The following is a 14278-nucleotide window of genomic DNA, read 5'->3' on the forward strand; positions in this document are numbered from 1 at the left end:
ATTAATTTGATTCCTGGTAGTAATTTCCCTGTTATGATCCTAATGGCAGAGGATCTCAGGAGTACCAGCTAAGTCTGCAAACACAAAAAAACAGCTCATAGGGAAGTGGTAACTTGACTGACCGTATACCTGATCCTAGCACAAACAACTAGCAGCAGCCGGGGAACGTACCTACGTTGGTTCTAGACGTCTCGCGCCAGCCGGAGAACTAACTAACCCTTTCAGAGAAAATAAGACCTCTCTTGCCTCAAGAGAAAGGACCCCAAAGTTATAATACAAGCCCCCAACAAATAATAACGGTGAGGTAAGAAGAAATGACAAACGTAAGAATGAACTAGATTTAGCAAAGAGAGGCCCACTGACTAATAGCAGAAAATAGAAAGATGACTTATACGGTTAGCAAAAAACACTACAAAATATCCACGCTGAATATCCAAGAACCCCCGCACCGACTAACGGTGTGGGGGGAGGATAACAGCCCCCCTTGAGCTTCCAGAAAAATCAGGAATCACATTTTAAACAAAGCTGGAACAAAATAAGGGAAATTCAAATGCACAAAAATAAGAAAGCAAGGCTTATCTTGCAAAATCAGGAGACCAGGAGACAGGAGAAAACAGACAAGGTCTGATAACAACGAATCCAGGCACAATACAGAGAATCCAGGAAGTTTATATAGGCACACCCAAGCCAAACGAAGCAGGTGAGTGCCAACCTGGGGAAAGACACTCCAAGTGCCATACCGCTAATGACCACAAGAGGGAGCAAAGAACTATAGTTCACAACAGTTCCCTAAAGGCCGACTTTTCAATTTATCTGTGCCAGAACACGCCGCTATGCGGAGCTATATAAAGGAGTCCTTGGAGAAAGGGCATATTCGCCCGTCGTCATCACCGTTAGGAGCAGGGTTCTTTTTTGTGGCCAAGAGTGTTGTGAACTCCGTTTTCAGGCTCCCTCTTGTGGTCACAGATGGTATTGTGTGACTTTGGTTTTTTGGCTCCCCCTGGTGGTTTGGTTTATTATCCTGCGGGTCTGCTGGATCAGCTGCCTCGTTATTCACCAGGGAGGCTCCTATTTAGCTCTGCTTCACTTCCACGTGTTGCCGGCTGTCAATGTATTCAGTGCTATTCTGATTACTCCTGATTATCTCGTTTTCTGCCTCTTCAGGATAAGCTAAGTTCTGTGTGAATATTTTTTGCTCATCTGCCTGCAATATGATTTCTGTGTATGATGAGTCTAGTCCAGCTTGCTAACATGTGATTTATTTTTGCTGGTAAGCTCTGGGTTACGGAGTTGCTTTCCCCGCACCGTTAGTTGGTGCGGGGGCTCGAGCAATCTCTGCGTGGATATTTTGAATAGGGTTTTTTATTGACCGCACAGTTTCCTTCCTATTTTCTGCTATCTAGTACTAGCGGGCCTCATTTGCTAAATCTGATTTCATCTCTGCGTTTGTGCTTTCCCCTTAACTCACCGTTAATATTTGTGGGGGGCTATTCTATATCTTTGGGGTCTTCCACTGAGGCAAGTGAGGACTTACTTTCCCTCCAGGAATAGTCAGTTTCTCAGGCCGTGACGAGACGTCTAGGATTTTTAGGTAACGTTCCACGGCTGCCTATAGTTGTTTGCGGATAGGATCAGGTTGCGGTCAATCTAGTTACGACTTCCCCAGAGCTAGTAGTCTGTTCAGTTACTTAGCTAGTCCGACCTGCAATCCTTGCCACTAGGATCATAACAGTACAGCCGGCCCATAAAGTGTTAACTGCATGGCAGAAGCAGGAGAAAAGAAGCTTGGAGATATTTTTTTTTTTTTTTTTTGCTGCCGTGTGTCTAGCTGCTGTGTGTCTGGCTTCTCTCCTCCTCTTAATCTTGGTGTGGCTCTGGAGTTCAGCTGCTGACATGGATATCCAGAGTTTGGCCTCCAGTGTAGATCATCTTGCTGCAAGGGTACAAAGTATTCAGGATTTTGTTGTGCACAGTCCTATGTCAGAGCCTAGAATACCTATTCCGGAGTTGTTTTCTGGAGATAGATCTAGGTTCCTGAATTTTAAGAACAATTGCAAGTTGTTTCTTTCTTTAAAACCTCGTTCCTCTGGGGATTCTGTTCAGCAAGTTAAGATTATTATTTCTTTCTTGCGTGGCGATCCTCAAGATTGGGCTTTCGCATTGGCTCCAGGGGATCCTGCATTGCTCAGTGTGGATGCGTTTTTTCTGGCCCTTGGATTGCTCTATGAGGAACCTAATCTTGAGAACCAGGCTGAAAAAGCGTTGTTGGCCCTCTCTCAGGGGCAAGATGATGCAGAGGTGTACTGCCAGAAATTTCGGAAATGGTCGGTGCTTACTCAATGGAATGAGTGTGCCCTGGCTGCAAATTTCAGAAAAGGTCTTTCTGAAGCCATTAAGAATGTCATGGTGGGGTTCCCTACGCCTGCAGGTCTGAATGAGTCAATGACTGGCCATTCAGATTGATCGGCGTTTGCGGGAGCGCAAACCTGCGCACCATTTGGCGGTGTCTTCTGAACAGACACCTGAGTCTATGCAATGTGATAGAATTCTGACCAGAAGTGAACGGCAAAAATAGACGGCAAAATGGGTTGTGCTTTTACTGTGGTGACTCAGCTCATGTTATCTCAGCATGCTCTAAGCGCACATAAAAGATTGATAAATCTGTCACCATCGGTACTTTACAGCCTAAGTTCATTTTGTCTGTTACCCTGATTTGTTCCCTGTCATCTTACCCGGTTATGGCTTTTGTGGATTCAGGTGCTGCCCTGAGTCTGATGGATTTGTCATTTGCCAGGCGCTGTGGTTTTGTTTTGGAGCCTTTAAAATTCCCTATTCCACTAAGGGGAATTGATGCTACACCATTGGCTACGAATAAACCTCAGTACTGGACACAAGTGACCATGTGCATGACTCCTGTTCATCAGGAGGTGATTCGCTTTCTTGTATTGCATAATTTGCATGATGTTGTCGTGTTGGGCCTGCCATGGTTGCAGACTCATAATCCAGTCCTGGATTGGAAAGCAATGTCTGTGTCAAGTTGGGGTTGTCAGGGAATTCATGGCGACGCTCCTGTGGTGTCAATTGCTTCATCCACTCCTTCTGAGGTCCCTGCGTTTTTGTCAGATTACCAGGATGTATTTGATGAGCCTAAACTCAGTTCTCTACCTTCTCATAGGGATTGTGATTGTGCTATAAATTTGATTCCTGGTAGTAAGTTTCCTAAGGGATGACTTTTCAATTTGTCAGTGCCGGAGCATGCTGCTATGTGGAGTTATATAAAGGAGTCTTTGGAGAAAGGACTTAATTCGCCCCTCCTCCTCCCCTCTTGGTGCGGGGTTCTTTTTTGTGGCTAAGAAGGATGGTTCCTTGAGACCTTGTATTGATTATCGCCTTCTAAACAAAATCACGGTCAAATTTCAGTATCCTTTGCCATTGTTATCTGATCTGTTTGCTCGCATTAGGGGGTCTAGATGGTTCACCAAGATAGATCTTCGTGGTGCGTATAACCTTGTGCGTATTAAGCAGGGTGATGAATGGAAAACTGCATTTAATACGCCCGAAGGCCATTTTGAGTACTTGGTGATGCCTTTTGGACTTTCTAACGCTCCTTCTGTCTTTCAGTCCTTTATGCACGACATCTTCCGCGAATATCTGGATAAATTTATGATTGTGTATCTGGATGATATTCTGTTTTTTTTCAGATGATTGGGAGTCCCATGTTAAGCAGGTCAGGATGGTGTTTCAGGTCCTGCGTGCCAATGCTTTATTTGTGAAGGGCTCAAAATGTCTTTTTGGAGTCCAGAAGGTCTCTTTTTTGGGTTTCATTTTTTCTCCTTCTGCTATTGAGATGGATCCAGTCAAGGTTCAGGCTATTCATGACTGGACTCAGCCTACATCTGTTAAGAGTCTTCAGAAGTTCTTGGGTTTTGCTAATTTTTACCGTCGCTTCATCGCTAATTTTTCTGGTGTTGTTAAGCCATTGACGGATTTGACCAAGAAGGGTTCTGATGTTACTAATTGGTCTCCTGCGGCTGTGGAGGCCTTTCGGGAGCTGAAGCGCCGGTTTTCTTCGGCTCCGGTCTTATGTCAGCCAGACGTCTCCCTTCCTTTCCAGGTCGAGGTTGATGCTTCTGAGATTGGAGCAGGGGCTGTTTTGTCGCAGAGAAGCTCTGATGGCTCTGTGATGAAGCCATGTGCTTTCTTTTCAAGAAAGTTTTCGCCTGCCGAGCGGAATTATGATGTTGGTAATCGGGAGTTGTTGGCTATGAAGTGGGCATTTGAGGAGTGGCGACATTGGCTCGAGGGAGCTAAGCATCGTGTGGTGGTCTTGACTGATCACAAGAATTTGATTTATCTCGAGTCGGCCAAGCAGCTGAATCCTAGACAGGCTCGTTGGTCGTTGTTTTTCTCTCGTTTTGATTTCGTGGTCTCGTACCTGCCTGGTTCGAAGAATGTGAAGGCTGATGCGCTTTCTAGGAGTTTTGTGCCTGACTCTCCTGGTGATTCAGAGCCAGCTGGTATCCTCAGAGAAGGAGTGATTTTGTCTGCCATCTCCCCAGATTTGCGACGAGTGCTGTAGGAGTTTCAGGCGGATAGACCTGACCGTTGTCCACCGGAGAGACTGTTTGTCCCGGATAAATGGACCAGCAGAGTTATTTCCGAGGTTCATTCTTCGTTGTTGGCAGGCCATCCTGGGATTTTTGGTACCAGAGATTTGGTGGCTAGGTCCTTCTGGTGGCCTTCCTTGTCGCGGGATGTGCGTTCCTTTGTGCAGTCTTGTGGAATTTGTGCTCGGGCTAAGCCTTGCTGTTCTCGTGCCAGTGGCTTGTTGTTGCCTTTGCCTGTCCCGAAGAGGCCTTGGACGCACATTTCCATGGATTTTATTTCAGATCTCCCTGTCTCTCAGAGAATGTCGGTCATTTGGGTGGTGTGTGATCGTTTTTCTAAAATGGTCCATTTGGTGCCCTTGCCTAAGTTGCCTTCCTCCTCCGAGTTGGTTCCTCTGTTTTTTCAAAATGTGGTTCGTTTGCACGGGATCCCTGAAAATATTGTTTCCGACAGAGGATCCCAGTTTGTGTCTAGATTTTGGCGGACCTTTTGTGCTAAGATGGGCATTGATTTGTCTTTTTCGTCGGCCTTCCATCCTCAGACGAATGGCCAAACCAAACTAATCAGACTTTGGAAACCTATTTAAGATGTTTTGTTTCTGCTGATCAGGACGACTGGGTGACTTTTTTGCCATTGGCCGAGTTTGCCCTTAATAATCGGGCTAGTTCTGCTACTTTGGTTTCGCCTTTTTTTTGTAATTCAGGGTTTCATCCTCGTTTTTCCTCGGGTCAGGTGGAGTCTTCTGACTGTCCTGGAGTGGATGTTGTGGTGGATAGGTTGCATCAGATTTGGAATCATGTGGTGGACAATTTGAAGCTGTCACAAGAGAAGGCTCAGCGCTTTGCCAACCGCCGTCGCTGTGTGGGTCCCCGACTTCGCGTTGGGGATTTGGTGTGGTTGTCTTCTCGCTTTGTTCCTATGAAGGTCTCCTCTCCTAAGTTTAAGCCTCGGTTTATCGGTCCTTATAAGATTTTGGAAGTCCTTAACCCTGTGTCATTTCGTTTGGACCTCCCGGCTTCGTTTGCTATTCATAATGTGTTCCATCGGTCGTTGTTGCGGAGGTATGTGGTGCCTGTGGTTCCTTCGGTTGAGCCTCCTGCCCCTGTGCTGGTTGAGGGAGAATTGGAATGCGTGGTGGAGAAGATCTTGGATTCTCGAATTTCTAGACGGAGGCTTCAGTATTTGGTTAAGTGGAAAGGCTATGGTCAGGAGGATAATTCCTGGGTTGTCGCCTCTGATGTTCATGCGGCCGATTTGGTTCGTGCCTTCCATGTGGCTCACCCTGATCGCCCTGGGGGTTTTGATGAGGGTTCGGTGACCCCTCCTCAAGGGGGGGGGTACTGTTGTGAACTCCGTTTTCAGGCTCCCTCTTGTGGTCACAGATGGTATTGTGTGACTTTGGTTTTTTGGCTCCCCCTGGTGGTTTGGTTTATTATCCTGCGGGTCTGCTGGATCAGCTGCCTCGTTATTCACCAGGGAGGCTCCTATTTAGCTCTGCTTCACTTCCACTTGTTGCTGGCTGTCAATGTATTCAGTGCTATTCTGATTACTCCTGATTATCTCGTTTTCTGCCTCTTCAGGATAAGCTAAGTTCTGTGTGAATATTTTTTGCTCATCTGCCTGCAATATGATTTCTGTGTATGATGAGTCTAGTCCAGCTTGCTAACATGTGATTTCTTTTTGCTGGTAAGCTCTGGGGTACGGAGTTGCTTTCCCCGCACCGTTAGTTGGTGCGGGGGCTCGAGCAATCTCTGCGTGGATATTTTGAATAGGGTTTTTTATTGACCGCACAGTTTCCTTCCTATTTTCTGCTATCTAGTATTAGCGGGCCTCATTTGCTAAATCTGATTTCATCTCTGCGTTTGTGCTTTCCCCTTAACTCACCGTTAATATTTGTGGGGGGCTATTCTATTTCTTTGGGGTCTTCCACTGAGGCAAGTGAGGACTTACTTTCCCTCCAGGAATAGTCAGTTTCTCAGGCCGTGACGAGACGTCTAGGATTTTTAGGTAACGTTCCACGGCTGCCTATAGTTGTTTGCGGATAGGATCAGGTTGCGGTCAATCTAGTTACCACTTCCCCAGAGCTAGTAGTCTGTTCAGTTACTTAGCTAGTCCGACCTGCGATCCTTGCCACTAGGATCATAACACAAGATGGATGGTTCTCTGAGACCTTGTATAGATTACCGCCTTCTTAATAAAATCACGGTCAAATTTCAGTACCCTTTGCCTCTATTGTCTGATTTGTTTGCTCAGATCAAGGGGGCTAGTTGGTTTACCAAGATAGATCTTCGAGGAGCGTATAATCTTGTGCGTATTAAGCGGGGCGATGAATGGAAAACCGCGTTTAATACGCCCGAGGGCCATTTTGAGTATCTGGTGATGCCATTCGGGCTTTCTAATGCGCCATCTGTATTCCAGTCCTTTATGCATGACATCTTCCGAAAGTATCTGGATAGATTCATGATAGTATATTTGGATGATATTTTGGTCTTTTCGGATGATTGGGAGTCTCATGTGAAGCAGGTCAGAATGGTGTTCCAAGTCCTTCGTGCTAATTCCTTTTTTGTGAAGGGGTCTAAGTGTCTCTTCGGAGTTCAGAAGGTTTCCTTTTTGGGCTTCATTTTTTCCCCTTCTACTATCGAGATGGATCCAGTTAAAGTCCAGGCCATTTATGATTGGACTCAGCCTACATCTGTAAAGAGCCTTCAGAAATTCCTGGGCTTTGCGAATTTTTACCGTCGCTTTATCGCTAATTTTTCTAGTGTTGTCAAACCACTGACTGATTTGACCAAGAAAGGTGCGGATGTGGTAAATTGGTCCTCTGCGGCCGTTGAGGTGTTTCAGGAGCTGAAACATCGTTTTTCTTCGGCCCCTGTGTTGTGTCAGCCAGATGTTTCACTCCCTTTTCAGGTCGAGGTTGATGCTTCTGAGATTGGAGCAGGGGCTGTTTTGTCTCAGAGGAGTTCTGATGGTTCTGTGATGAAGCCATGTGCTTTCTTTGCTAGAAAGTTTTCACCTGCTGAGCGTAATTATGATGTGGGCAATCGGGAGTTGTTGGCCATGAAGTGGGCATTCGAGGAGTGGCGACATTGGCTTGAGGGCGCCAAGCATCGCGTGGTGGTCTTGACGGATCACAAGAATCTGACTTATCTCGAGTCTGCCAAGCGGTTGAACCCTAGACAGGCTCGATGGTTGCTGTTTTTCTCCCGTTTCGATTGCGTGGTTTCATACCTTCCGGGTTCTAAGAATGTGAAGGCTGATGCCCTTTCAAGGAGTTTTGTGCCTGATTCTCCGGGAGTTTCTGAGCCGGCTGGTATTCTCAAAGAGGGGGTAATTTTGTCTGCCATCTCCCCTGATTTGCGGCGGGTTCTACAGGAGTTTCAGGCAGATAGACCTGACCGCTGTCCTGCGGAGAGACTGTTTGTCCCTGATAGATGGACTAGTAGGGTTATCTCGGAGGTTCATTGTTCGGTGTTGGCTGGTCATCCTGGAATTTTTGGTACCAGAGATTTGGTGGCTAGGTCCTTTTGGTGGCCTTCCTTGTCGCGGGATGTGCGTTCTTTTGTGCAGTCCTGTGGGACTTGTGCTTGGGCGAAGCCCTGCTGTTCTCGTGCCAGTGGGTTACTTTTGCCCTTGCCGGTCCTGAAGAGGCCCTGGACGCATGTTTCTATGGATTTTATTTCAGATCTCCCTGTCTCTCAAAGGATGTCGGTCATCTGGGTAGTTTGTGATCGCTTCTCTAAGATGGTCCATTTGGTACCCTTGCCTAAGTTGCCTTCATCCTCTGATTTGGTTCCGTTGTTCTTCCAGCATGTGGTTCGTTTGCATGGCATTCCGGAGAACATTGTGTTGGACAGAGGTTCCCAGTTTGTTTCAAGGTTTTGGCGGTCCTTTTGTGCTAAGATGGGCATTGATTTGTATTTTTCTTCGGCTTTCCATCCTCAGACAAATGGCCAAACTGAACGAACCAATCAGACTTTGGAGACCTATCTGAGATGCTTTGTTTCTGCTGATCAGGATGATTGGGTGACCTTCTTGCCATTGGCTGAGTTCGCCCTTAATAATCGGGCCAGTTCGGCTACTTTGGTTTCACCTTTTTATTGTAATTCTGGTTTCCATCCTCGTTTCTCTTCAGGGCAGGTTGAGCCTTCGGACTGTCCTGGTGTGGATTCTGTGGTGGACAGGTTGCAGCAAATTTGGACTCATGTAGTGGACAATTTGACATTGTCACAGGAGAAGGCTCAACGTTTCGCTAACCGCCGTCGCCGTGTTGGTCCTCGACTTCGTGTTGGGGATCTGGTTTGTTGTCATCTCGTTATGTTCCTATGAAGGTTTCTTCTCCTAAGTTTAAGCCTCGTTTTATTGGGCCTTATAAGATTTCTGAAATCCTCAATCCTGTGTCATTTCGTTTGGACCTTCCAGCTTCTTTTGCCATCCATAATGTGTTCCATAGGTCGTTGTTGCAGAAATATATGGCGCCTATGGTCCCTTCCGTTGACCCTCCTGCTCCGGTGTTGGTCGAGGGAGAATTGGAGTATGTGGTGGAGAAGATTTTAGATTCTCGTGTCTCGAGACGGAAACTTCAGTATCTGGTCAAATGGAAGGGCTATGGTCAGGAGGATAATTCCTGGGTTCTTGCCTCCGATGTCCATGCTGCCGATTTGGTTCGTGCCTTTCATTTGGCTCGTCCTGATCGGCCGGGGGGTTCTGGTGAGGGTTCGGTGACCCCTCCTCAAGGGGGGGTACTGTTGTGAACTCTGTTCTTGAACTCCCTCCTTTGGTCAGGAATGGTATTTCTGTGAGTTCTGTCCGTGGGTTCCCTCTGGTGGCTGAAAGTGGAGCTGCTGGTCTTGAAGTGGCTTCCTCAGCTGCATCGTTTAGGACTGGGCTGGTTCCTCTATTTAACTCTGCTCAGATCGTTACTTGATGCCAGCTGTCAATGTATCAGTACTGGTTCAGATCTCACTTGGATCTCCTGATGACCTGTCTACTTCAACAGAAGCTAAGTCCCTGCTAAGCTCATTTGTTGTTCATTTGTGTGCTGAATATATTTCTGAGTACCTGCTAAGTTTCTGTCCAGCTGGCTATCATGATATTGTCTCGCTAGCTGGAAGCTCTGGGTTGCAGAGTGGCACCTACCGCACCGTGAGTCGGTGCGGGGGTTTTTTTCCTCACTCTGCGTGGCTTTTTGTAGTTTTTGTGCTGACCGCAAAGATCCCTTTATCTATCTTCTGTCTATTTAGTAAGTCTGGCCTCCTTTGCTGAAACCTGTCTCATTCCTGTGTTTGTGCCTTGCTCTTAACTCACAGTCAATATATGTGGGGGGCTGCCCTTTTCCTTTGGGGAATTTCTCTGAGGCAAGGTGAGGCTATATTTCTCTTTAGGGGTAGTTACCTCTCAGGCTGTGAAGAGTCGTCTAGGCAGAGTCAGGCACGATCCACGCCTAATTCTAGTGTGTGTGATCAGGTTCGGACTGGGGCACCGGGACACCGGAGAATCCTCCGGTGGGCCCCGCCCCCATCCTCCTTCATTTGTGATTTGTCCCTGCCCTGCATGCGGTGCACGTTTATTTAGCATAGTTTATTTATTCTATAGCCGGGGCCCGGCGCAGAGCAGGCTGTACCAAAGAGGAAGAATGTGATGTGATTGAAGTGCTGCACGGCAGCTGCTCGCTCCTTCACTTGATGAAATGATCATCTTTCGCACTGCTGCCGACGGCGCCAAGTCTGTGCTCTTGATAAGAGCAGGCTGCAGCCCGTGCGCAGCGTGGTGCGAGTGCCGACCTCACCTCACTGACTTCTGCCAGCACAGTCCAAGGAAACAGCTGAGCTGACTGACTGTGTGTGTGAGTCAGAGAGGAGAAGACAGGGACGCACGCACACACTGCACTGTGTGAGTCTGCAGCACGGGTCATCACTGACCTGTTTCTTGTTACTTTGCCCGCCCTCGACACCGCCTCTCTGTCTGAGTGACTCTGGAGTCTTGGGACACAGGACAATATCCAACATCCAAAAAGTCACCCAAAACTTATCGTGAGCACACAGCAAATTATAAAGGCCACCATATCCGCATACTTTATGAAGCCGAAGATCCTTCATGAAAATGCCAGCGGCGTGTCATACTCACTAGCATGGTACGGGGCTGCTGTGCTTCACCTTGCACATTGCTGGTATCTGGTAACCGTTGGGGCTGATTTCAGCTGATTGTCTCAGGTGCCAAGTGTTGGACCACCCCCGATCTCATGATGATGCCCTATCCTACAGATACAGCAGGTCATCGGTTGTTTTGTCTCAGAACCCCTGTAATTTTGCTTGTGGTAGAGCTGTAGGGAAATAAATCATTTGCTGTCTGGTTATCCCTCTGAATACAGTGGACGGTCCTGGAGATGGAAAACTTTGTCGTCATCTTATTGTCCAAGAGCCCTTCTAACATGCAGACATCGTCCAAAGCAGACAACACCTGTACCCCAAGTCTCTATGTATTATTTGTCCCAACAGGGTAATGTCTCTTCTTATACGGAACCTGCAGCATGTGATCCCTCTTCGCAGAGCCCATTTACGCAAGAATCTAGAAATTACCAGAAGCTGTCTCGGTGTGAAGAGGTTTGATGTTGGGGTAATATGTATAAATGATACCAAGATCCGACAACTGAACAAACGTTATAGACGACAAGACAAAGCTACAGACGTGTTATCATTTCCATTTCATGAGGTACACCAAATAGCAGAGCAGGTTGTCTTTAAAGGGAACCTGTCACCAGGTATAAAAAGTAACCACTTTTGGCTCTGGTTTTATTCCTATCACTCCCCTGAGCACTCAGTTTTTTTGCTTTTTTTTAGTTGCTATACCGTTCCAGAGATATAGGCTTCTTTATTCAGTGCTAATTTTTATAGTCTTTATAAGGGGGTGTGGCTCAGAGTAATAATTCAGAGGAGCCTAAAGACACGCCCCTGAGGATCCTCTCTTGTGAGCCACGCACCCTTGTAAACACCATCAAAATTAATATTAGATAAAAAGGCCCATATATTTAGAATCATATGGCAGATTTAAAAAAAAACTGCATACAAGCAACTTTTGCTCAGGTGATAGCAACTCTTTAAGTAATTGCACTTATATACAATATGTGTTAGCTGCATCTGACAGTGTGTAATCCATGTATACTTCCAGAATTTGTGTCCCGGATTATTGCCTGATCCAGCATTCCCAGATGAATACAATTTAGGAGACATTTACCTTGGAGTAGAGTTTATATATCACCAGTGTGAAGAAAAGCAGGAGGATTTTAACAATGTCTTGACTGTAAGTTTTGGAGAATGGAAATCAAATGGTGTTATCATGCTATCAACAACAATTTTGTCACGACTCTGTTGTCGGGTGTCCCGGGACCAGGGGCTCCTTTCCTGTCCCTAACGCCAGGGGCGCCTTATCTTGCCTTATGCACCGAATTACTTCTTATGGTGAAGAAGCCGGCACCACATACTTTGCTTTAGCTCCTGAATCCTAGCTCAGTCTGTACCCTTTCCCCACCCAGGGAAGAGGAGAGTAGTAGTGTTCCGTAATACACCAACCAAACTAACAAGGTAGGTAATAAAAACAGGGATAAAGGAAAATTCCCAGTCATACAAATATACTCACACAAACAACAGAGGTAAACACCGGGGAGTTGAGAATGGGGAAAAAAACAAAGTAAGGGAAGGAAGGGAATTATCACACAACCAAAACCTAGCAACAGTGTCCGATAAATCCACTAAACCACAAGAAACCACCATCTCCTAACCATGCAGCATAAGCTAGCTCTGGCAATGAGTGCTTGACGGGGCCCAGAATATATTGGAGAGGGGTGTGGCTACCAGTGAACCGCTGAGAGCCTTAATGCAGGAAAGCTTCTAAGAACTCTCAACTGAGCAGATTCTACACTGCTAAAAGAAACTTGTACCGCTTAATATGAAGGTGAAGTGCTTCTAAACAGTGCAGGAGTAGGAGAAATCAGACACTGCGATCTTCTGGCTCTTATCTGTCATGGTAAACCCATGGCAAATTATTTGTAGCTCAAAGGTTGGTTGTTGCGAGGTACGACATAGTAAAATGGATCTGAGCTGAGTTGGATAAGGACTTGTAGAAGATTTGGTAAAAATAAAAAAAAAGTAGAGAAGCAAAGGATTTATTACTTGTACTGATGCTTCAGGAATGTGTAAAGAGTTGTGTCCTCACTGAGAGTAGCACCTAACATTCAGGGGTAGATCTACTGGTGAAACATAACTACCCTCGCTAGTATCTGCTCCACAAGCGACTACGTGTAGTCAGGGCCGGTTTTATGCAAAGTGGGGCCCTAGGCAAAGTTTAAAATGGGGCCCCAAATGCTAACATACGAGTATTGCGCATCATACAGAAGCATTTCGGTTGTATTTACATGCGCTGATCTCAGGCCGCTAAACGAGTGTGATCGACAATACTGAAGTCGTTGGACGCTTGTTTCCCTGCCTCTTTCCACCATCTGAGAAAGAATGAAGGGGACAGAACCATCACTAGTAGATCACTAACAGATCACCATACAGTATTATGTTATCAGCAGCACATCTACAGTTAACACCGGCGATGTGCTGATGAGAACAATGATTTTTATTCCGGCATAAACAATCCAATCACCCAATAAATATGCAGCATTTTGCTTGTTTAGTATAATACACCCCATAGTCCTCCATATATTTTAATGTGTACCATAGTCCTCCATATTGTAAAATGCACACCCCATAGTCCTCCATATAATATAATGTGCCCCATAGTCCTCCACATAGTATAATACACTCCTCATAGTCCTCCATATAGTATTATACACTTCCCATAGTCCTCCATATAGTATAATACACTCCTCATAGTCCTCCATATATTAAAATATACTCCTCAGTCCTCCATATAGCATAATACACTCCTCGCAGTGCTCCATATAGTATAATGCACCGCCATAGTCATCCATGTAGTACAATTCACTTCCCATAGTATAATGCACCCCATAGTTCTTCATATAGTATAATGTATTCCCCATAGTCTTCGATACAGTATAATTCAACCCACATATAGTATAATGCAGCCACCCCACAGAGTATACCGTATTTTTCGGACTATAAGATGCACTTTTCCCCCCCCAAAAAAAGGGGGGAAAATGGGGGGTGCGTTTAATAGTCGCAATGCAGGCTTACCGTGGCGGCAGAGGTGCGGTGGCAGAGGTGCGGCGGCAGAGGTGTGGCGGCAGAGGTGTGGAGATGAGGAGGCGCAGTGAGCGGGGTCCGTTTCCCCGATGAGGTGATGCAGCAGCCTGGTAATGCAGCAGAGCCGGGTGAATCCTGTTGTTATCGGTGCGCGCGGCCATCCTCCTGAGGCCGCGCGTGCGCAGATGGAGGTCTCTGCTGCCCGGGGCTTCAGGAAAATGGCCGCGGGATGCCGCGCGTGCGCAGATGGGGATCGTGGCGGCCATTTTCCTGAAGCCGAGATGCGAACTCGGCTTCAGGAAAATGGCCGCCGCGATCCCCATCTGCGCACGCGCGGCATCCCGCGGCCATTTTCCTGAAGCCCCAGGCAGCAGAGCCCTCCATCTGCGCACGCGCGGCCTCAGGAAGATGGCTGCGCCCACCGATAACAACAGGATTCATCCGGCTCTGCTGCATTACCGGGC

General features: G+C 46.7%; 1 protein-coding gene across 7 annotated transcripts in view; it reads left to right on the forward strand.

Annotated features, from left to right (window-relative positions):
- Positions 1 to 14278, forward strand: part of LOC143784344 (endoribonuclease YbeY-like) — a 48276-nt gene that overhangs the window by 24612 nt on the left and 9386 nt on the right. For 5 of the 7 annotated variants that reach the window (XM_077272530.1, XM_077272531.1, XM_077272532.1 and 2 more), the window contains 2 exons: positions 11106 to 11319; positions 11776 to 11907. In XM_077272530.1, coding sequence (XP_077128645.1) covers positions 11106 to 11319; positions 11776 to 11907 — 346 coding nt within the window. Of the gene's footprint in view, positions 1 to 10464; positions 10742 to 11105; positions 11320 to 11775; positions 11908 to 14278 lie in introns of those variants that run through there. The other 2 variants (XM_077272535.1, XM_077272529.1) reach the window with 2 other exon arrangements.

The sequence above is a fragment of the Ranitomeya variabilis genome, chromosome 7, assembly GCF_051348905.1.
Source record: "Ranitomeya variabilis isolate aRanVar5 chromosome 7, aRanVar5.hap1, whole genome shotgun sequence".
NCBI lineage: Eukaryota > Metazoa > Chordata > Amphibia > Anura > Dendrobatidae > Ranitomeya > Ranitomeya variabilis.